The 23132-nt window shown below is 33.0% G+C and overlaps 1 protein-coding gene and 1 long non-coding RNA gene across 3 annotated transcripts in view; one reads left to right on the top strand and one right to left on the bottom strand.

Annotated features, from left to right (window-relative positions):
* LOC123697438 (inositol-trisphosphate 3-kinase B) overlaps positions 1-23132 on the top strand; it is an 80053-nt gene that overhangs the window by 7463 nt on the left and 49458 nt on the right. The window contains exon 2 of one of the 2 annotated variants that reach the window (XM_045643957.1): positions 21346-21900. In XM_045643957.1, the coding sequence (XP_045499913.1) occupies positions 21463-21900 (438 nt within the window). In that variant the 5' untranslated portion in view covers positions 21346-21462. Of the gene's footprint in view, positions 1-21327; positions 21901-23132 lie in introns of those variants that run through there. The other variant, XM_045643958.1, reaches the window with a different exon arrangement.
* On the bottom strand, positions 16271-17022 carry LOC123697441. The gene is made up of 2 exons (XR_006752238.1): positions 16919-17022; positions 16271-16772 (listed from the first exon to the last, which is right to left on the bottom strand). It is a non-coding gene; the product is annotated as an uncharacterized LOC123697441 (long non-coding RNA).

Below are 23132 nucleotides of genomic sequence, written 5' to 3'. Positions count from 1 at the left end.
ACAAAATAAATTCCGTATGTCAAAACAACATGTCTATTTTGGCATAGTTTTTGAGACGTTTCATAGTTACGCCAACCCACGCATAAATATCGAAATATTCATATAAAGAAAAGCCTGGTTCCGTACAAGTATTTTTATAATTCTCCATAGTTGGTCTAAATATACATATACTAGATTTCCGCCCGCGGCTTCGCCCGCGTTTGCAAAGGAAAACCCGCATATTAATCCCGTTCCCGTGGGATTTCCGGGATAAAAACTATCCTATGTGTTAATCCAAATTACCCTCTATATGTGTGCTACATTTCATTGTAATCGGTTCAGTAGTTTTTACGTGAAAGAGTAACAACATCCATACATCCATACATCCATACTTACAAACTTTCGCCTTTATAATATATATTAGATATAGATATTATATGTAATACGAAAGTTTCATCTAAATCATTACCTACTTTATCTCAACTTGTGTTCTATAAAATCTCTTTTATCTTGCGTAGTTAAAATAAGTATGTACCTACTCTAATAATATAAAGTGGTGTATCTTTTCTCTTGCATTTTATTATATTTAGCATGTTTCGTTCAAACTTGAGTACTAGAATTTTAGTTAAGGAACCCTATAAATTGAAAAAAAAAGATGGATAGATTTATATTTTATCAGAGATCTTAAAAGCTCGTTCAAGCAATTAGTCTCATACATATTTGTTTCTAGCAGGACAATTATTTTCTGTCAACTTGAATAAAAGCACATGTGTCTGATCCTTCAGAGATATTACATTTATTTAATTAGTGCGAATATATTATTTTTATTTTTAATAGATATTTAATTGCAATTAAATTGAATATCTCTATAAAGAAGCTAAGAGCTTTTCAAATTAAGAAAAAAATTGTTTCGGTAAAATTATCGCGTATGTAAATACAAGACTTACAATATTTAACAGTCGAAAACCTTTTAACGACGAGTCATGGTAATGACTGACAATTATTATAATAAACAAGTGCCAGCAAACATTTCTAAAAGCCCCTTAATTTCGCACAATAACACTTTTAAATTAACTTAATTGGCTGCCCTTAATCCTGTAAAACGGATTTAAACGTAACATTTTTTAAATGTCAACACAATTAGTCAAAAATTTACGATGTGATGGTAACAGTGCGTGGTAGTGAAATGGCAATCTTGACATTGCAATTTTGTAAATTGGATTTTTAACTCATATAAAATATTCAAAAAATATCTTCATGTTTATTACAGACACTTACATGTAGTAACTATCTTTGAGCTTTGAGTAAATAGAAAAAGATTCTCTTTTCATCAAGCTGCGTTTAATGAACTGTTGAAAATTTGAACAACATCTATTTATTTGAGGCTGCTATTTTCCCATTCATAAAATATAGTGTGCATTTTTCTAAATTCTTACCTTTGTTGGGTGTCATTATTTTCTATGGAAAAATGTAATAAATATTCAATATTTGTAAAATAACAGATTTTATATATTTTCATACATAAAAATACAATCCGGGATTAGACGGTGCAAATAAAATAAAAATTAGTTTAATACTTAGGTACTATTTATTAAGCTTATTACTCGAAAACGCAAATTCGATTTGGACCAAGTATTAACATACATAATACATATTAATTGCAAATTAAAATTGCCATGAGTGTCACAGAACATAAAATGTTATGAATATATAATAAGGATTGATAAGGATTAGTTTATAACAAGTGCTAACTTCACACTGGTTTTCAACTCGTTTGCATCTACTTAGCGATCAGGATTAATGCCAAGCGACGGATGTGCTCTCTATAATGATAATTATAATAAATTAAAATTAAATTCGGAGTAAAAGATAAGTAGTACAGGTACTATTAAGCTTTTGCTATACCACTACTCGTGAGTCGTGGTTTGGTAGCGATGTTTCTATTTTTACGAGTTAATACATCAAAATTTTGAATTTTAATGTGCTTCTGATAAAAAATGCATCTTACAATTTTTATTTTGGACTATTTGCAGGCAAATAGACGAAATTAATTTTATTACGTATAAATAATAATAAAATTACAACACCATTAATTTATCTAATTGAAAGAAGAGACAATAGACTAAAAATAAACAACAATTATAACAATAAACTCAAGTACTTACCAATAAAGAAACAAAAATAATATATTTTCGTTTCAATTATGAACTTTAAATTAAAGTGAGCACCATGGAAAGGTATTGTTCACTGAGATTTTGTGAAAAAATTACTAAGGAAACAACTGTTGTAAAACTCGCTTTTCCATTCCTTAAAATTAAACGGACGCGTAGGTAATTTGAGCGATCGCATCTGCAGTTAAATTAAATTCCATAAAACGATGCTGACATCTTCGCTTGTTACTGAAGAAAAAACTAGAAAGCGAACTCACATTTCTTGACAAACAAATCGAGAATGCCGCTGTATGTCATCATAAAAAAAAACAAAACAAAAAAGTTATACGCAATAGGGTTGTTTCTGATCTCACTTGTAAGTGATAACTTACACTAGTCTGAAATATTTTACTATCTTCAATCTTATGACTTATAAATAAATGACATAAGATAAACTTACAAAAAAGGTACTATGTGAAACTGTCTGATCTTCATCAGTTTCCGGTAATCATGGTTTGTCTTTTATTGCGTCCTGGCTTGCAGGCTGCTCATCGGATTTTTCGTGGTCGCGCTTCGCTGTTAGAAATAAACATACATACACAAATCAGTAGTATATTTATTGGAAGATGAAATCTCAAAAAATAACTAAAACATTACTTATCTATACCAATAATAAAATTATAAATAAATATAAATACGGAGTGCATAAAATTCTAAAATCTTGATTTGTGCGTTAGTAAATTCAGACTTTGTAAACATATACCACTAAAAAAACTAAAATAATATTTATTACTTACTACAAATAAAAATATGTAGCTATCAAATTTTGATCTATGCGTTTCTCAATTTAGACTTGTAAACATACCTAGTAATCAAAATATTGGAAGTTGAAATCTTTAGACTTGTAGCGGCCGAAAGACATAATAAATATAAATAAGCATGATAAACATTAAACTTACCTATTTAGGTTCAATAACTGTAGTTTTTTTCATCTGCCTTCGCAACATTTTCTTCCTAATGTTCTCACCACATCAATGTTTTGGCCACCAAAATTCACCATGATTATGAAAAACTTTAGTATCACTAACACTAAATCACGTATGCGAGTAGACAACGGCATCGCGCGAAAAAGTTGTACAGGACTGCTCTCTAAGACGCGTTGGCGTCGACTAACAGGAGGCAGAACGGCGGAAGCGACCGGCCTACGCGCAATTTTGTGCTCATAATTTATAAATATATGTTTTTTTAATTCCTGATGTACTAGTTGTAAAATCTAATCCCGCACGTCTCTCAAGAATTGACTGGAAGTGGATGTGGATAAAGTTTCATTGATATTACTTTACTATTGTCCAAATGAAATTGATTCTCCGTTTAATTTTTGGGAAACTTCACAACGTTTTTCTATCGAGGCAATTTTTTTCAATCGTGTTTCGGTGCCCAAGCGTCACTAGACCAACTCTTCAATTAAATAAATCGATAAATAAAAAAAATCAAATTGGTAGTTTTTGAACAAAAAAATTAATTCTCCGTGAGCTCGAAACGTCTGTTTTGGGTCTCATTTCACCTTAAAATGACTTTTTGTTCAATTTATTGCGGTTTATGTAAAAATGTTTCAGTGGCATTTGAGTTTGTTTACGTTCTCGTATTTTGACATGTTAAATGCAATCGGAGTGACACCTCTCGATACTTGATAAAATAATTATTATTCAATGAAACATGTTGTGTTGATACTTTTTAAATGTATTGTGGTTGATGCAATTAAATTCACGTCTTGCAGAAAAAGTTATGTGCAGAAGTGTTTCCTACACGATCTATTTATATATTTTGTTTTATTCCATGTATCCCACTGCTTTTTCTATATATAATATAATAAGGATTTATAGATGATGGATTGATGGGAATTATAATACCCGTTTCCATTTTAAAAAGAGAAAATAGCAGAACGACTCCTCTCTAAAATCCTTTCTGCATACCTAGTGGTAACTAATTATTACCATTATAAGTAATTTTTTAAACAATTCGACTTGACTTAATAATTGTTTGAGTTTGAGTTGAGTACGATGAAATGATTGATTGTGCAAATCATCGGCATGCAATTACATTTACCGATGCCTCAAAGGTTCCGTTATTTTTTGTAGCGTGTTATTACTGTGTGAAATATAAACGAATAACGTTAATAATACAAAGAAATCTCTCTGGTGGTCTGTTAAAGAGCAGATATGAATAAGAACTGAACTGATATTTTCCCTATGTAATAAATTAGAACATCGACACGACTTTTCCTAATGTACCTACAATAAGAGAATATAGAAAGAGAAGCATCTACATTCTACGTAATATGTAGTATACAGAATATACCACCACTTCAACATTTATAAAATAAACTCACGTAAGGCACTTAGATTTTGACAATGTTAAGAACAAACAAGTTTCCTAACAAGGTGAACAGATATCAGATAATCAAAACGCTGCCGATACTGTGCCAAAAATGTACAGGTTGATAAAAAGCTCGAGATATTACGTCTCGGTTCCTTGGAAGTTTATCGTTATTGAGGGACTGCACACACTTGACCGCGAGATTCAGCTTTGTATATCATAAAACTACTCTGCCGATATAATAGTTGCCAGAACATGGAGACAGGTATACCTATGAGAGTTGAAAATAAATATATTGCGAAAAATAATACATTGTGCAAAGAAAATACACGATCCACGATCACGATCTCAAGTGTAAAAAATAATTAATAGCAGATATTGTGATGTGAGTATTTTTTTACTGAAGATAAAGATTGTATTGAGCTTTTTAATTCGCAGAATAATATATCGCGCTATAATCAATAATGGCATCTTATTATAGTTATTATATTTATTTCTATAGTATAAGATACGGTCTCTTTAAAGTTGAGTCTTCATTTAACTGTGTTAATACACAGAAATATGCATATAATATGCGTAGTAATTTCTTAACTTTATACGAATAAATGTATGCTGTCCCTAAGACGAGTTTAATGTCGCCGCGACGTCGATCGAGGGCGACTTTCTGATTCTTCATACCAATTCACGGTATCAATTGAAACGCGGCACAAAAAACGCCTGCTAAATGATCCCTTTTACTAAATAAATCCCTTCAATTATCGCCAATCACACAATTAAGTGCTTTTGGGTGTTTAACTACTTTTACTCGTACATGCATAATGTATTTGCGTTAAGTATAAATACAGCTCATTTGTCTTAATTTGCTGGTTATTAGATAAACTAACTTTGGCATCTGTCGGGTGCGTTTTGTTTGTTTTCTCCTAATTCACTTACCTACTTACAATTGATTTTTTAAGTCCCATTTAAGTTATAGTAACAAAATATACCTATCTATCGGCTAAATGCAGAGCGGCTTGGATTCTTAGCTGGTATATTTTTATTATATTAATTACTAGGAAGATGATTAAGAAGATTACCTTCTTTATATAAATTTATATACGTACTAGCTGTTGCCCGCGACTTCGTCCGCGATTACGTCGTTTTTCGTCATTCGTCGTTTAAAAAAAAATACGTGACACTTTATTTTTGAATGTTCTTAATTATTGTCTCTTATAAAATTTAACTACATTAAAATTGAACACTGATAAGAAAATCTTAAAATCTAAAGACAACATGAATGAATGTGATTTAAATTCTACATTACTTAGTATTTCAAATAATAATCTAAATTAAATGTAGATTAACAGTTTGAGCGCACCATTATAGAATATGTACCTAAGTACTAAATTACGTCAGTATACATAGTAACTTTACTAAAAACACGATGACTTTCTTTCGCGCTCGGTACCACAAACTAAGCATGTTTGTGGTACGTGGCCCGCGTCCCTTGACCCCCCGCGAGTTCCCCTCCGTTGCTATGCGAAAATACATTCGTTGCTCTACTGTAGGAAAAATTGTAATACTGTGGCCTGGGCGTTATAACACGTCCAGGGAGTTCCTGAGTGCCGATATCACCATCTTGAGGAAAAGCTTCTAATGTCGATTTAAAACTGCATACATACGAATTAACCTGTTCTAAAATAATTGTGAAATGAGTTCAGTTTTAAATTTGAGAAATATTGATTTCTTGTATTCCACTATTCGTTGTAGTCGAATACAAAATATATTTAAACAAACTTAGGTTGGCCTTCAGGCAAAAGGGATCCTATCAAATGGTAAACTTGACCTTGTATCTTAAAAGTAAGCATGAAAGGACCTTCTGATAATTATTGAGCACCAAAGGATCATTTGAAACGCACTACTATAAGAGCGAATATTGTCTAATAACAGTTTAGATTGCACAGTATGTTCCTCTAAAAGTAGTGATTTCAAAGGTTCCGGTGTATCTTCAAACGAAAGCCGTCTCCTTACTCCACTTTAAAGCATGTAAAGCATGCAAAGAACATACTACGTTAATATCGCCTATACAGAAGATGATCTGTAATAAATTATGAGGTTATAAGCAAACCCACTTTTATATTTGTCGGACCACACCACCGAATTCGTAGATTGTTTACCTCTAAGTCATCAAGACTATGACGAAATCGTCTGCAGTAAGACGGGCCTCTCGCTATTCGTCCGTTTTCAGAGACTGAATAATTTCAATTCTTAATCTTTCATTAAACAAATATTAATCGTTCTTGTCTCAAATAATTGTAATATTCGCGTCCCTACTCTAGTTATTGCTTATGCTCATGTTCATCTTCAAGAGATCGAATAATATTATGATACGATACTACTTGAAATAACTTGCATGCGGAAATGCTCATTACAATTGTGAATCTAAAGAATAACTAACAACATACTATTCAATTTTATTGAGCTGATGAATATCTTTTGCCTGGAAGAGATCACCGTCTCCTAATAAATATACTGTGTTTTCTTATAAAATCTTTACATAATTTATTTTATTTAGTAGTTTGGTTTTTGTTATTTTTATGTAAAAATGAGCTTGAGCAATGAGCTTATACATATTTGGCAAAAGTATACATAAATTTTTTATAATTTCAGGACCGCAACTTAAATGGGGCGCTCGGAAAATATGCCTATGGGTTATTAATAGAGAAATGATACACAACAAAGTTATGTTGGATCCATTTTATTTATAAATAATGAAAATTATATATTTATAAAATATAAAACATATTAGTTATGTAAAATGATTAAAAATAAATAAATGAAGCAACTACGATTCAAAGAAAACATCTTTTTCAGTGTGAAAATGCTCTTAGCAATCCTGGATGATGAACTGTATATCATGTACTCTGATCCCAGTACGGTCGGTACCTCGATAGCCATAACGATAAATATTATAATCAGATAACCGCAAAGTCAAAATAAAAACATTACTTGTACAGTTGTGAGTGCAAAATTTACGTTTCATTTGGCAATAACATTTTTTCGGTACTAAAACGTAGTAGTTTGATATGTGGCTGGCTGCCCCTCCTCTCCTTCCTGAAAAATATCCTCCAAAATTTCCCGAGATACTTCCAATGATTGAACCATTATGATTAACACTATTATTGATATTGATCAATGATTGAACCATTGGACGTTGGACATTAACTTCAGTCAAAAATTAACGAAGCGGATGATTACTAATTTCCACATAATCCTCGCTGCCACTATCTTTATCATCAAATCATCAATTTTCAAGTGGTGTTGTAAAATTGTCAGCAGAAATCGTCTTCCAAAGGCGATATAATTTTATGAGCATTGAATCTGTAAATAAAAAAATCAAAAGTTAACTGTAAATCTATAAAAAAAGCTACTTACAAATAAAATTTTATCAAAAACTACTGTTCCCAATGCACCTCAAAATCTTGTAAAAGTCATATATAAAAGAATTCATCAATTCATCATTTTATTATTTCATTCAAAAAGTGTAATAATATAATACCTAACCAGTATGTTAATATTTCTAAAAATTGAAAAAAAAAAAAAAAAAAAAAAAAAAAAAAAAAAAAAAAAAAAAAAGGCAAGAAAAGTCTCTGGACTATAATCCAGAGGTGGCGCGAACACCCTGTGATGACGGGTGCCTATACAAAAAAAAAAAAAAAAATACCAACAAAACACATGAATTGCTATCATTATAAAAAAATAAATACCTGTATGTAACAACTTACCTTTAGTGGGAACGCATGATGGTGAAAATTCACAAAACACTAAGATTGCATTTGATATTTTTGGTTTTATGGCATTCAATAGTCAAAAGTCGATTTCTCTGTCCCTATGTCCCTTTGTATGCTTAAATCTTTAAAACTACGCAACGGATTTTGATGCGGTTTTTTAAATAAATAGACTAATTCAAGAGCAAGGTATATAATTTATTAGGTTTTAGACAAAGCGGGCGAAGCCGCGGGCGGTAAATTTATAAAACACGAAGATTTTTAAAATTGTAACTAATGAACACAATCAATATTAGATTAATTACTGTAGATAATGGTGTTTAGTTTTACTTAAAATAATAAACATCTACCCTCACTTTAAAAAAATGTAGTATATTTATTATTTACACGAAATATACCTTATAGGGAAGGGAAGATATGGGTTAAAGAGTTAAATAAATAACATGATTATATTTAAATTATTAATTTTCAACAGTGTATTCAGTAGTGTTAACATGTAAATTGATTTGATTTTTACGAAATCTCATAGATGGCGCTGTTACAAAATTAACATTATACAACTTACATTCTTTAAACTATGTTTCTCTTCCCAAGTTACTTAAATGGCATAATTTTTATAGTTTCAATCTAGATATTGTCAAACAACATTTATATAAGCGTCATTTAATTATTAATTTCCAATAGTTAATGTGTGTTTGATTTTTATAACACTGGCTATAGATGGCGCTGTTTCAAATTTGTCTTTATACTGCTAAGATTCATTTAACTGTTTCTCTGCCAAAATTACATAAATGACGTAGTTTTTATAGTGTAAAGGTAGATAATAGCATGGCTTACTCAAAAACAACATTTAAACATGAGTCTTTAGATTGTACGCTGTCGTAGTACACGGAATATGTAAGAAAAATAAAGGTTCACAGCTCCTCCCCCGTAGGTGATAGCTTGATAATATGTAGCCTATAGCCTCACCCGACCTGTTAGTAATATTCATGCAAAATTTGAAGTCAATCTATGCAGTACTTTTGGAGATTAGCCCAGACAAACATACAGACAAACAGGCAAACAGACAAACAGACAAACAGACAAAAATTCTAAAAACTATGTTTTTGGCTTTTATATCGATTATAGATCACGGCCCAAGTATTCTTTTAAAAAAATATTCAATGTACAGTTTTGACTTTCCTACGATTTTATTATATGTATAGATTCTACTGTTTAAATATATATTTAAAAGTAATAATTGAACATATTTTACGACTGCCCAACTGACAGTAAACTTCTTGCTAACATTTTTATCTTGTAAATCACATATTTCAATACAAAATCAAGTAGTAAAACACAAACAGTAATATATTATACCGATTACATTCGATACATATCTAACAATTTAATTCCCAATAAATAAACGTATGTTTATATTTCCATGGAACCCGTTCCAGTGTTTCCATCACCACAGATTATCTAAAGGACATAAATCAGACGTAGAGTGAGTTTTAATAACATTTCTAGGACTCATATCCGTTAGAAGTACGATTATCCACTCACCTCAATACTTAATATGTGCAATCTGTCAGATTTTATGTTATGATAGTTTAATGATCCGCAATATGCTTAAGTGTGTATGTTTATGAGTGTTTTGGATTGGTTTTGATCAGAATTTTACAAATAAGTAAACAATAAGATAAAAAAATTTAACGATCTATTTTGTATCGTTTAGAACATAATAGAATTTAATCAATTATCACGATATATGTTAGTATTTTTAATTGTACATGAAAGTAAAAGTTACCTCGAAAGCGTCTCTATAAAAATGCGTAAAAAGTGTATATAAGTAACATATTATATGAAAAGTGTGCTTTCTCAAGGTTCATTGATCTAATATAATCAAAATATTCATAGGAAAACTTAAAAAAAAAGCTCTTTAAAGCGATCAAAACTTTTCCTTAATCTCGTAATATAAATAAATAAATAAACTTCGTAATGAAATAAATTCTACAAAATACACGAGGTTTCATTAACACAGAAATATCAACTTTATGTTTTCACTTCATTCGCCGTAATATTTATTAAGCTGGAAAGATTTATCAGATTTGCTTGGAATTTTGTGATTTTCCGACGTTGCTCTTTTTTAATTGAAAGGTATCTTATTGAAACGTCAGATATAAAAAGTAATAAAGCACATGAAATTCCATATCTGTAATATGTATATCTTTTGAGGGATAAGCTTGAAAGATTTGGAACCGTCCGCGTCGCGTCGCTTTCAGTTTATTTGCATCGAGATTCAATTTTATGCGATAAAAATATTTTTTATTTATAATCACCAACTATTTCAAAACTTCTACATTTAAATCCTGGTCAACTTGGTCTAAGGAAGAAGTACCTAACTCACATTATATCTTTTTAGAACTTGTGTTATTTATTTTGTATTTATTTTTGAATTGTTTATTATTATGTAGAGATTTTGACTCTACATAATAATACACAATTTAAGCCCCAAAAATTACGTAATTAACACTCCATACCAACTAATAACTGGATAATATTATACGAGAGGCTCAGTACAAATTCCAGACCAACATTATACCATCAAACTAAGGAAACATTCGCCTACGCCCTACGGTCATGTGTTATCTATGCTACGGCACATTAATAAATACACGATCTCCTTTACATTCAAGTAGATACCTCGCTATAACATAAACTACGAGTAAGTCCATGTTACCACCACGCATTGCTTGTAGGCTGAAATATTTATGATTGTACGCTGTACAGACAGACGATTTTCCACGACACTCGTACGCATTATATTTTACGCAATTCAATGTACTCATTTGTCTGTCAGAATGAATGATTGAAGTTAACTGGTGCATGTATGCGACACGCACACATTGAATGTTGAATGTTATAGATAAAATAGTATGACTGGGCTGTCACATAATATGGTTTAATTATTATTATTAAACTTTTATAGCTATGTGTGTGTGGTATTTTTTATTTTTTTTTAATCGTGATTATGTTTATTGCTAGATAGAGCCTGAAAGCCTCCTAGTGAACAGAGATATAGCGTAAATCACTACAGTCTAAATTTTATTTAAAAGCTCGATCTATATTAGTCATAAATATATTGCCTCTATTATTCGATACATACGATCAGGGTAGATGTAGGTTTCAAAAAAATGGCGCAGAAATCAGAATCTAATCTGGAGGAAAGACACTTAAGAACACGCTACCTATGTTTTAATCTATACATATAATAAATCTATAGAAGGGTCAATTCTGTACATTGAAAATATTGAAAAAATAAATAGCAGGGGGTGTTACTGGATCGATACCAAACCCAAATATGTGATTAAAAAAATTTTTGTCTGTCTGTCTGTCTGTATGTGAAGGCATCACGTGAAAACTAGCGGTTCGATTTCGATGAAACTTGGTATAATTATACCTTATTATCCTGGGCGTAAAATAGGATACTTTTTATCCTGGAAAAATACGTAGAAAAAAATTAATCTTAATTTTTCAGTTTTATCCATAGACGTTGTTCCGTAGAACCGCGAACACACGTTGCGTATTATTATAGGCCTAGCCGTATTTGGGAATTGGGTCCAATAGATATTTATAAGATGTTATTGACAGAGGTACTCAAAATGGAGAAATAACCATCCACGCGAAGACCGACATCCGCGCGGACGGAGTCGCGGGCGGAAGCTAGTACAGAAATATAATTTTAGCAATTATGTTTTATAGCGATGATTATTTTCGTTTAGGTTCCTTCATTTTCGTTTCTAATAAATTTTTCAATAACATAAATAGAAACTATAAAGAGCAAATTGAAAAATAATTTTAACTTTGATAGAGTTAATTCTACGGCAGCTGGAGAAGTGAATTTTATTTAATCTAAAATCGAGTTCATAAATTAATATCAAAAAGATTTAATACCTACATAAAATACACAAGTACTTAAATATCCAATTTATTTACCAGGCAATTTGTAAGCGCATACCGTCATTTAATTAACAAAATCATGTAATCACACATTCTTCGACTAATTAAACTTACGAACATTAATTAAACTCATTGATGTTACCGAAACGATTTTTATTTATTGAAATAACATGTAAAAAAAATATTAACCAAGTTGATATTAACATAACAAAATACAAAGCATGTAGAAAAAAAAAACAAAACACAGATCGAATGCATAGACACAGTAAATAGATATGAACAGTAAGGCAACTGAGCTTTTTCGATAAAATAATGGGATAACTACTCGTAACGTATATACTTACGTATTATAAATAAAAACTATATAGTAACATACAACTTATAAATTATTTCAGGACTCTTTATGGATAATGTATTGATATTGTATAATAACAAATCGTACGATATGTTATTTCAAAACATTATTACATTCATTACCAACACTAAATTGGCCATTATAATCTCTACTATATTGTATAGGTACTTGTACTGTATTTGACTGTCCATTTTAAAGTAAACCAATCGCCCGCGGCTTCGCTCATGTCACTCAAGTTGAACGTAGAAATAAATGTAAATACAAACACAGTACTTATAGATATTATAGATATATATGAAAGTACTAGCTTCCGCCCGCGACTCCGTCCGCGCGGATGTCGGTCTTCGCGTGGATGGTTTATTTATCCATTTTGAGTACCTCTGACAATAACATCTTATAAATATCTATTGGACCCAATTCCCAAATACGGCTAGGCCTATAATAATACGCAACGTGTGTTCGCGGTTCTACGGAACAACGTCTATGGATAAAACTGAAAAATTAAGATTATTTTTTTTCTACGTATTTTTCCAGGATAAAAAGTATCCTATTTTACGCCCAGGATAATAAGGTATAATTATACCAAGTTTCATCGAAATCGAACCGCTAGTTTTCACGTGATGCCTTCACATACAGACAGACAGACAGACAGACAGACAGACAAAAATTTTTTTAATCACATATTTGGGTTTGGTATCGATCCAGTAACACCCCCTGCTATTTATTTTTTCAATATTTTCAATGTACAGAATTGACCCTTCTACAGATTTATTATATGTATAGATTAGTCTCTATGCTAAGTAAAAGTTAAGTCTCTACGCATGCTAAGAGCTTTTGTTTTCTTGGTAAAGAATTATTTCGTAACAGCAATGCATAAACTAAAAGAAGATATAAATAATGGACCTAATGAACATGTATTTGCATACCGTCTACTAAAAACACCAAAGCTTCCCTTCGCATACTTCCACGACGCTATTCAAATGAAACGTCTAAAAACGGTTCTGAATAACACGAAATACTTATCTTACCTCATTAATCGTGGAGTTTTTACTAAACGGTGTATCTATAGGTAAATATATGAAGGTATATGAAGGAGGGGCTTAATTTGCATGCCCGATGGGAGGCGTGGTCTGCGCATGTCAACTGTTAACTTAATTATAGGCAAATGAGTATCGTGATTGATTCAAACCTAGTGTATGTATAGTATTCTGGTGGGGAAGACTGTATGAACAGTTGTGTCTGGATTTTCATATAGGTAACAAGTTACGGTAATTTGGTGCGTGGTTTTGGTTTTCGTGCCGTGGAAAGGTGTGTTGTAATTCAGTATGGAAAGTGAATTTTGAACTAAAAGTGTAAAAGTTTATATGAGTGTACTTCTGGAAAAAGGTTAAAGAAAAGAAGGCAATTGAAAAAGCATATAATTGTATATCTAGCGAAATAGATTTAAAACGGTAAAATTGTAGCAAATTTTCTAATTTGCTGGAAAATGATACAGTGCCAATTTATTTGTATCAAAATTATGTTCTAGGTATTTCATATTAATTGGCATAAATATACGACGATAACGGTACATTCCTCGAGCAATAAGTAAAAGCTCTATTTGTAATGACCGTTAATCCATCTTTGCTCGCTAATATTTCCAACGCTTTTCCCGCCTCGTTTCCAGTTCCCTATAGTTTACCTCTGTTACCAATAAAATAAACCCTTTTACGGTATTTATTTATGAGCGTCAAAACAAGAAATACCATGAGCGGATCTTAGTATAGAAGTCACATTAATAATCAATGAGCCAGCATCGATCTTATCATAAGCTATTCAGGCTTTATTCGTCGATAAACCGATAAATTTTAAATATATTACAATAAATTTCTTTTATTTTACCGCCGTGAGTAAAATCGGTATGCGGCTTTGCAAATTTCGATCGTGTGTGAATAAGTTTTATATTTCTTTTTTTTTTTATTTAATCTCATTTGCAACATTGGTAATAAATTAATTTGTAGTAACATAAATTTCAGCCGACATTCGCGGCGTGTTCAGGCGCGTAATCGTGAATGCATCGCCAATCGCCATTAATAATTTTAATTCGAAAACACCGAGATAATTTTATAATCATTAAAATTGTCAGTTTACGATGGCTTGTACAATTGGTCATTAAATATTGTTGTTCGAAAATAATAATCGATCATAAAGTAGGTAAGGTAACGGCACCAGTGGTGGACAAGCATCCAGTAATGGACAAAATAAATATAAAATTAAAATAATAAGACCAAAATAAACGTTATATAATTTGGCAATACTTAAAATAAAAGTTTGGTTCATAAACTATCAAAATACGACACTTCGTCTTATTCGGTCAAAATGTTTGAAGATGGCATAACTTTGTGTTTAGTTGCTGCGACTCGTTTCTAAGAAGTCCGTTTTTACTAAGGAAATCCTTAAGGAAGTGAGGACACAATTTTGTTTTTAACAATTTTTGTATAAATCTTAGCAAAATTTGACATTCCTTTTATTTATAGTAGTTAAGTGTACGAAATATTATACGATTTAGTATCATGATAGGTTAATTAAGTTGTTTAAATAAAATTCGTCAGTGTCCATAACTGGATTTAATTCTATGGATATATCCATTTATGGACAAATGTCGAAACTAAACTTTTTTTTAAGATATTAATTACATGCGCTTTTCTATATTGTCTTTTCTTTCTGATTAATAATATACCTATCACGATCATTTCAAACACAGGGTTCCAATATTGTACAACAATTGTCCATGACTGGATTTGCTTTGGTTCCTATAATGGACATTGATATTTTTTGTTAAAATTACACTCCCCGACAAATTGGTAATGCAATCAATGCCCTAATAATGGGGATAAAGTAACAAAAGCCGCTGAAGGATTTGAAGTGCCAAGAATAATTTTGCACAATAAACTATCAGTTAAAAGTCCTAAGGTCTGCTCAATGGGTCCAACAACATAATATATATCTGAACATGAAGAATATATTTTAGAACAATGGGTCATTATGTGCTGTGCGACTCGTTCTCGCTTCATCCTCTATCACTGCGTAGATAAATCGCACCCATAAGCGCATTGTAACGCATCTATCATCTCTGATGAACTGTTTGGATAGCGATCCATTCCAATTTAGCAGCAGACCGCTTAAATTTAATCCACACCATCTTGACAACAGTTTAAAAGAAGCTTTTTGCCTCGTGCTACAATTTGGAATCCATATCGATGGATCGATCAGATTAAGGCTGCTATTGGCGGTTCACTTCACGAGTGTAGCGGAATGCCAGGAAACAGAGAGATATGGTGGAACATCGTGAAGCGAGTAACATCTACCCTTCAAACCTCATGTTGACCACCCTTCACTCTGACTAGAGTAGTGATACGACGAAGAAGAAGAGTTCCCAAAATGGATGGATGTGTGGCAGTACTTTTTTTAGTTATATTTTTCATCCCTGACTTATTGAGTAATACCTAATAGAAAACCCATATTGTTTTTTCTTAACAGACATAACTCTTATTTAACCCTAGAAGCCTAATCTATATAGAACGTACACAAAGCCTTAATATACGTCTCAGAGGCGTACACATATAATAGCTCTTATTTTAGGTATATTGTATAATTTTTATTGTTTTAATAAAGCGGAAATTTGAATTTGGGAAATAAACTAAAAATAAAACTACACTGTAATCGATTATAATTATAATTACAGGTGCTTGTTACAACAAAAAAAACAATATGCATAAATTGGAACAAAAATATTAACTTCTTCAAAATCAACTAAAACATACTTACATTATTTTTATAGAGTATCAATTTTTTTTACGCTAATTATATATTTTTAGATCAAACATTACAACTAACCAGCTTTTAGAGGACTAGATTAACTTTAGGAATAGACTACACCAACTACACATAAATCAACCTTGTGCTCGCCACACACAGATTTTTTACATTTATATACACTCTAATTTTGACATTCATGGTTGGATTAGTTTCTTCAGAGGGCTCAGATCTTGAAATGACGCAACGAATTCAGACATCTCATAATTTTCGTCCTCGTTTTGAACGTCGTCGATAACTGGTCATCCTCAACTTTGGAATCTGAATCCTCGTGAGGACTGTCTTCTCCGTTGAAAATTGTGATAATATCGTCTTTATTTGATATATTGGACCGTAACATATTTATAACTGAAACAATGCCGAAAAAAGATATAAAATACACGAAAAACAATCAAAAGTAAAATCACTTAATCTTAGTTGAATGTTACACAAAGCCTAAACATACGTCTCGCAGGCGTGCAACACTTCGATAAATCAAAAATGGCGGGACTTACCTTAACGATACAGGCACCGTCCTCTAGCTCCCGTCGACCACTGAGATAACTAAAGAGTACGACGCACTAGCTTTAACCGTTAAAAAGAGACATCCGATATTCGAAATCGTGTACGCATTTGTCCAATTTTTTCCTATAAAATGGAAATTAAGACTGTTTAAAATATTATAAGTATGCAAAATAATTAATAAATACAATTTTTTATAAATACATCCCAGATTTATTGTATTCCAATCATCATTTGCAACATTTTATTGATAACTATAAGTCTTCTCCAAGTGTAAATAACTGGAGAAACAACTTTAGGTACAGTCCATAAATGGGTGTTCATAACTGGATGTTGTCCAAAACTGGGTGTCCATCATTAGATTTTAACTGTCCAACACTGGTGCAAAAAAGTGGTTTTTTAATTTATTAATAACTTCATTATTTATGCATTGTAATCTTTTTTCTAACAATGGTTATGTTAAACTAACATTGAACTAAAGGTATTCAAAAACAATATCCAATAAAATTAAAAAACCTATGAGAAATTTGCAAAAAACTTGAATTTTTTCCTTAATCTGTACAAGACTGGTGCCGTTACGTTACTTAATAATATAATTGATTGTAATTTATACGTTTCTGTTCGAGAAATTATTAGAATTCGGCTGAATTCAATGTTCGTGTAGAGTTAGTAACTTTAGCGTCGTTTTATAGATCAATATTTTGTGCTTTCGTAAAAGCATCTGAAGCATTATCTAGATGTGTCGCAGACAATTTCAGATGTCATATAGATATGGGATGATTGAATAGTATCTGTTATATTTCGCAGAAACATTATATAAGTAGTAATTAAAAAATAGTTTATTGAAATTGAAAACTGTTCTGTAAGCTCCTAAACTATAAACGTAAATTATTATAATCAGTCGTAAAGTAGGTATTTATTATTATACATTATTTAAAAAGATGACGAATTTTCATACGTGTTAAGTTCTTAACAATAAATATTATTTTCGTGAACTCTGGAAAGCCTTATCGCCCTTATCGACCAAATTGCTTAAAACAGCGGTTTTGGCTCACCATATGGCTGTACGCATGAACCTTAATGACTGTAGGTACTCAGTGAAACCACTGATCAGTAAGGATAATAATTAGCAAGTTCTCACATATAATAGCCCTTTCGGATGTTATTAACAGTTTTTACGGGTTTTAAATTTTCTTAAAGCTTAACCTCGCTTACCCAAATTGCAAACAAGCGACAAAAACAACTATTGCATTCTTCGCGATCTAATTTTTTTTTTCAAACCCTAGTAAATACTTTTGTCTGGCTATTTATATCTGAAAAAAAAAAACAAATTATCAAAAGAAAAACTTTTCTGTCTGGCCAGTTCTACTTGTAAAGAAACGAATATTAAATTAAAACATTTTTTTGTACTGGCTTGTTCATTCTGAAAAAAAAGAAAACGTCAAAGTAAAAACTTTTTCTATCTGGCCAGTTCTATCCGTAAAAAAAGTTAAAGTTTTCGAATCGACGCCATCCTACGTCGATGTTTATCACAAATTTATACTGACAGCCGGCTAAAATATTTATATAGCTATATAACCATTGATGGTCAAGTGCGACAAGTACAATCTAATCTAAGTGATGATTTTGCAACTGGGTAATGAGTACCCCATGTTGGGAGGCACATTTACACGGTGACCACCCAGCGCGCGTCAGCGTTTGGAATAGAAATGAGATGGTGACCATATTTTGTGGTACTTTAAGGATAGTTTATGGTTATATTTTAATTAGATAAGTGGGTGGTTGTAGTGTTAGTATGTTGAGGAAGACAGGCTGTTGTTACCGTATGATAACAGGCGAGTCTTGAAAGTGACGAATTCATGGGCGTAGCCACGGTGGGGCAGGGTGGGGCGCTTGCCCCACCCAGGCTTTGACCTGGAAGGTACCTAACCAAATCTAAAAATTGAATTATCCAGGTACTAACTACTAAGCTTAATATCCGTAAGAAAATTCACACTCGATTCTCGAAAGTCGACAGTCGACACAGAAAATGAGACCAAAACATTAGTATTATTTACCTCTACAATGACTGATTAACAAATAATTGTCATACGCCCAGCGACCAAACGGCTGAAGATAGGGACACATTTTGGATCTATTTCGTGATGTGGTAGGTGAACAATAAGGTGTTTTGAATAAGAATAATTCGAATAACGAATTACACACGAAAAAAAAATAGCTGAGGCTTCTATGTTACATGAACTACAAGAAAAATGAGTGTAGTACAGTTAGTTACCCCACTATCTTATCCAATTTCACTTTTGTTTTACGTTTCACGTTCTATAGAACGTGTCACGTGAGTTACTCAAAAAAATAAAAAACTCAAAAAAATATGGGCCTTAGAAAAAAAAACTTTCACAAAAACACAGAATGAAGTGAGTGTTGTAAAAAAGTTTTCAAGGTAAAGAAGATGCCATCGCAAATGCGTTCGCAAATGCCAACGCAAATGCCATCGCAAATGCGTTCGCAAGTGCGTTCGCAAGTGCGTTCGCAAGTGCGTTCGCAAGTGCGTTCGCAGGCGCGTTCGCAGGCGCGTTCGCAGGCGCGTTCGCAGGCGCGTTCGCAGGCGCGTTCGCAGGCGCGTTCGCAGGCGCGTTCGCAGGCGCGTTCGCAGGCGCGTTCGCAGGCGCGTTCGCAGGCGCGTTCGCAGGCGCGTTCGCAGGCGCGTTCGCAGGCGCGTTCGCAGGCGCGTTCGCAGGCGCGTTCGCAGGCGCGTTCGCAGGCGCGTTCGCAGGCGCGTTCGCAGGCGCGTTCGCAGGCGCGTTCGCAGGCGCGTTCGCAGGCGCTTTCGCAGGCGCGTTCGCAGGCGCGTTCGCAGGCGCGTTCGCAAGCGCGTTCGCAAGCGCGTTCGCAAGCGCGTTCGCAAGCGCGTTCGCAAATGCCTTCGCAAGCGCGTTCGCAAATGCCTTCGCAAATGCCTTCGCAAATGCCTTCGCAAATGCCTTCGCAAATGCCTTCGCAAATGCCTTCGCAAATGCCTTCGCAAATGCCTTCGCAAATGCCTTCGCAAATGCCTTCGCAAATGCCTTCGCAAATGCCTTCGCAAATGCCTTCGCAAATGCCTTCGCAAATGCCTTCGCAAATGCCTTCGCAAATGCCTTCGCAAATGCCTTCGCAAATGCCGGCGGCACAGCCGCCGGCCGTGCCACCGGCATTTGAGGTTCGAAGACCTGGATATGACTTTGGGTGTACATACAGTTGCTAGTTACATATTATTTTTTTATTGTTGCCCCACCTTGAGCCCATGGCTAGCTACGCCCATGGTGACGATACTTTAGCACTTTTCTTTGATTTATTTATTTAAAAGAAAAATGTAGTGCCGTAAGCTTAGCATACCTACATATCAGTAAAAAATAATAATTCTATGAAACGCAGAAAATGAAAATACATCTAATTTCTAATTTAATTTTTTGCAATTGTCAAATTCATAAGCCTACTACCACCTACTACTAGGTATCTTCGCTCTCAGAGTACTACCTATGAAAAATAATCATATTTAATTTAATTCCATTAATTAGGTTATGTTTTTCGTAGTAGGTAGGACGTAGGTATGTAAGTGGTCATAGGTGATTAGATAACTAAGATTTCAGAAGAAGATTTGAAAAATTTGAAAAATTTCAGATTACAAAAGACACATTTTAAAATATCCAGAAACCAGACATTTGCAAAAGTCATTTTTTTATTACCAGAGTCTAGCGAGAGACTATACTTGTGTTCGGTTCATCAAACATTATCAATTATTTCTATACAAATATAGGTACTGCACTTATGCGATATAAATATATAACTAAAGGGTACATAGGTAGATAACAAATTAATTACATCACAAACAATATTTATTAAATGTATATCGATCGAAGAAGACCGAAGCGTGATATTTGCATATTACACAATTTTTTATGTCTTATAGTCGTCCATAACATTTCTGAAACATCTTCTTCAGCTATAACTACTAGTATACATAGAACGTTTTTTCAAAATCTCTTTACTGAAATAAAATCATCATTATTTTTACATACGTCTGTGTTTTAAATGAAATACAATTCCAAAAAAGCTATGAACCAATGGCAGGGCCATCTCTCAAATTATTATTTATACAGATCATCAATCAAAAGCACATCATAAAATAAAAAAAATATATAATATTTCCTTGTACTTCATGTGTATCTCGACATGGCTTGCGAAGGCTACATAGTGCGTGCCATGAATTTTTAACGGCGGTTCATTTTATAACCAGCCATACAATGCAAGGAGCGATAAATAAAGCAGTTTGTTTAAACAGTGGACACACTTAAAACGGTAACCGTAATACCGAAAGCCGCACCATAAAAATAAACATTGGCAAAAACATGGGCATCGATCAACATTGAGTTATTTACAGAGTGCACGAAATACCACACAAATTGTCTCGCTAGTGAACCTCTATGGTGTAATTCAATTAGGGCCGGAACTAACGAATAAGGAAACGAGTGCAGTGTAAATTAGTGTGAGTGATCAAATGCGGGCGACCAAAATGACATCGTCACATTGTCGCAGCGTGACGCCGCCGCTGTCGCGCGCGACCTCCTCGGACCTGGTCGCGCCGTTGTCCCCAGACCTGTCCCGACACCGGGCGCTGTCCCCGGACCTGTCGCTCGATTTCTCGCGGCACCGTCCCTTATCCCCGGATCTGTTTGAGCGAACTCTGTCCCCTGACTTCCCGCGCCGCTCCCGCTCGCCGGCGCGCCCGAGATCACTAATGGAGTCATTATTAGTTGCAAAAATGGAAGCTTTAAGTACCGGGAAGTTAGTTCGGACCGATTCTTTGGACAGCTGTAGCAGTTTTGGTTCAATGTCGTCGCTGCCCAGTGATGTGTGCCGGTGTGATGACTGCCTCTTGGGGATTGTGGACTTTTACCTTCCGAGCTCGGCTGACGCGAATAGGCCCTTCAGAAAGGTTAGTGTTTTATGGCATTATTGCATCACTATTATTTCATATAGATTTATTCATTTTTCACAAGGTAATCTGATATTTAAAAGATAAACCTAATTAAGCGAACTAAATTTCAGTATTAGTACTTATATTGCGTAAATTTATATAAAACGAAATGAGATCATGCTTAATCTGCAGCAAGAAGGCTGCAAGTAATAAAAAAATACAATTTATTTAAAATTAATCCATAAAAATGTGCATTTTATATATTTGAAATTTTAATATTATGTACAAAGCTTAACTATCAAGTTTGTGTATTGAGCAACTTTCGATTTAAAATTATGATAAACCTTTTTTGATTGATTGCGTATTGATGGATGGCAGGCAGATGCTAAAATTAAAAACATCTTACTTTAAATTAAAATTATGAAATTAAAGTTTAAATAATTCGTGTGTATTTTATACATGAACTATCATAATATAGAACAGGTACCTAGGTATCTAAAGATCGTTATAAAATTTAATAATATTTAATCGATTGGGCTTGGGCAGGACTTCTTTGGTTCTTTGAACAATATGTTTTTCATTTTATTACCTACACTTTTAATAATTGTTTCATTGTTGTAAATATTGGATGCAGTTTTGAAGTGAAACTTCTATAAGCGCGTTGAGGGTAAAGTTTCAAGTTCGCGTCATGGCAATACCGTACCGTCACGTCATGGAGTAAGGCGACGATTTTGGTATCTTTGACTGACCATCCGTTCAAAACCTGATATTGGCAGAATCCGTCCTCACTAGGATCGGGAGTTGCCATTTGAAAAAAAAGAAGAAGAAGAAAGAAGAAGGTATCTTTGAATCTTGCAAAAAAAGTTTCACTTCTGGCACGTGTGCTCGGCACACACGCTTGTTTTTATTATAAACTGAATTAGACATTCTCATTATGATGATTTTAGACCTATTTTATTAACAAGACGTTTTGATGATATAAAAACTTTGGAGGCTAATCAAGTTTAATAGGTTGATGATTGGGCTAACGAAATAATTCGATTTAATTGTTTAATTGGTCAATCATCTGGTAGGAAACTGGTTAGTCCATGTTTTTCTTTACGTATTTAAAGTAGAAGAAATAAGATGCAACATGATTTACAAAATGTAAATTCTAATCTTCAATCTATACTACAATAATAATATGTAAAATTGCTCGATAAATTGGATACCTAATTCGTAGATTAATTTCAAATATTGTAGGAAAACTC

The sequence above is a fragment of the Colias croceus genome, chromosome 14 (assembly GCF_905220415.1).
Source record: "Colias croceus chromosome 14, ilColCroc2.1".
Taxonomy (NCBI): domain Eukaryota; kingdom Metazoa; phylum Arthropoda; class Insecta; order Lepidoptera; family Pieridae; genus Colias; species Colias croceus.
This window is presented reverse-complemented; position numbering and strand designations above follow the sequence as displayed.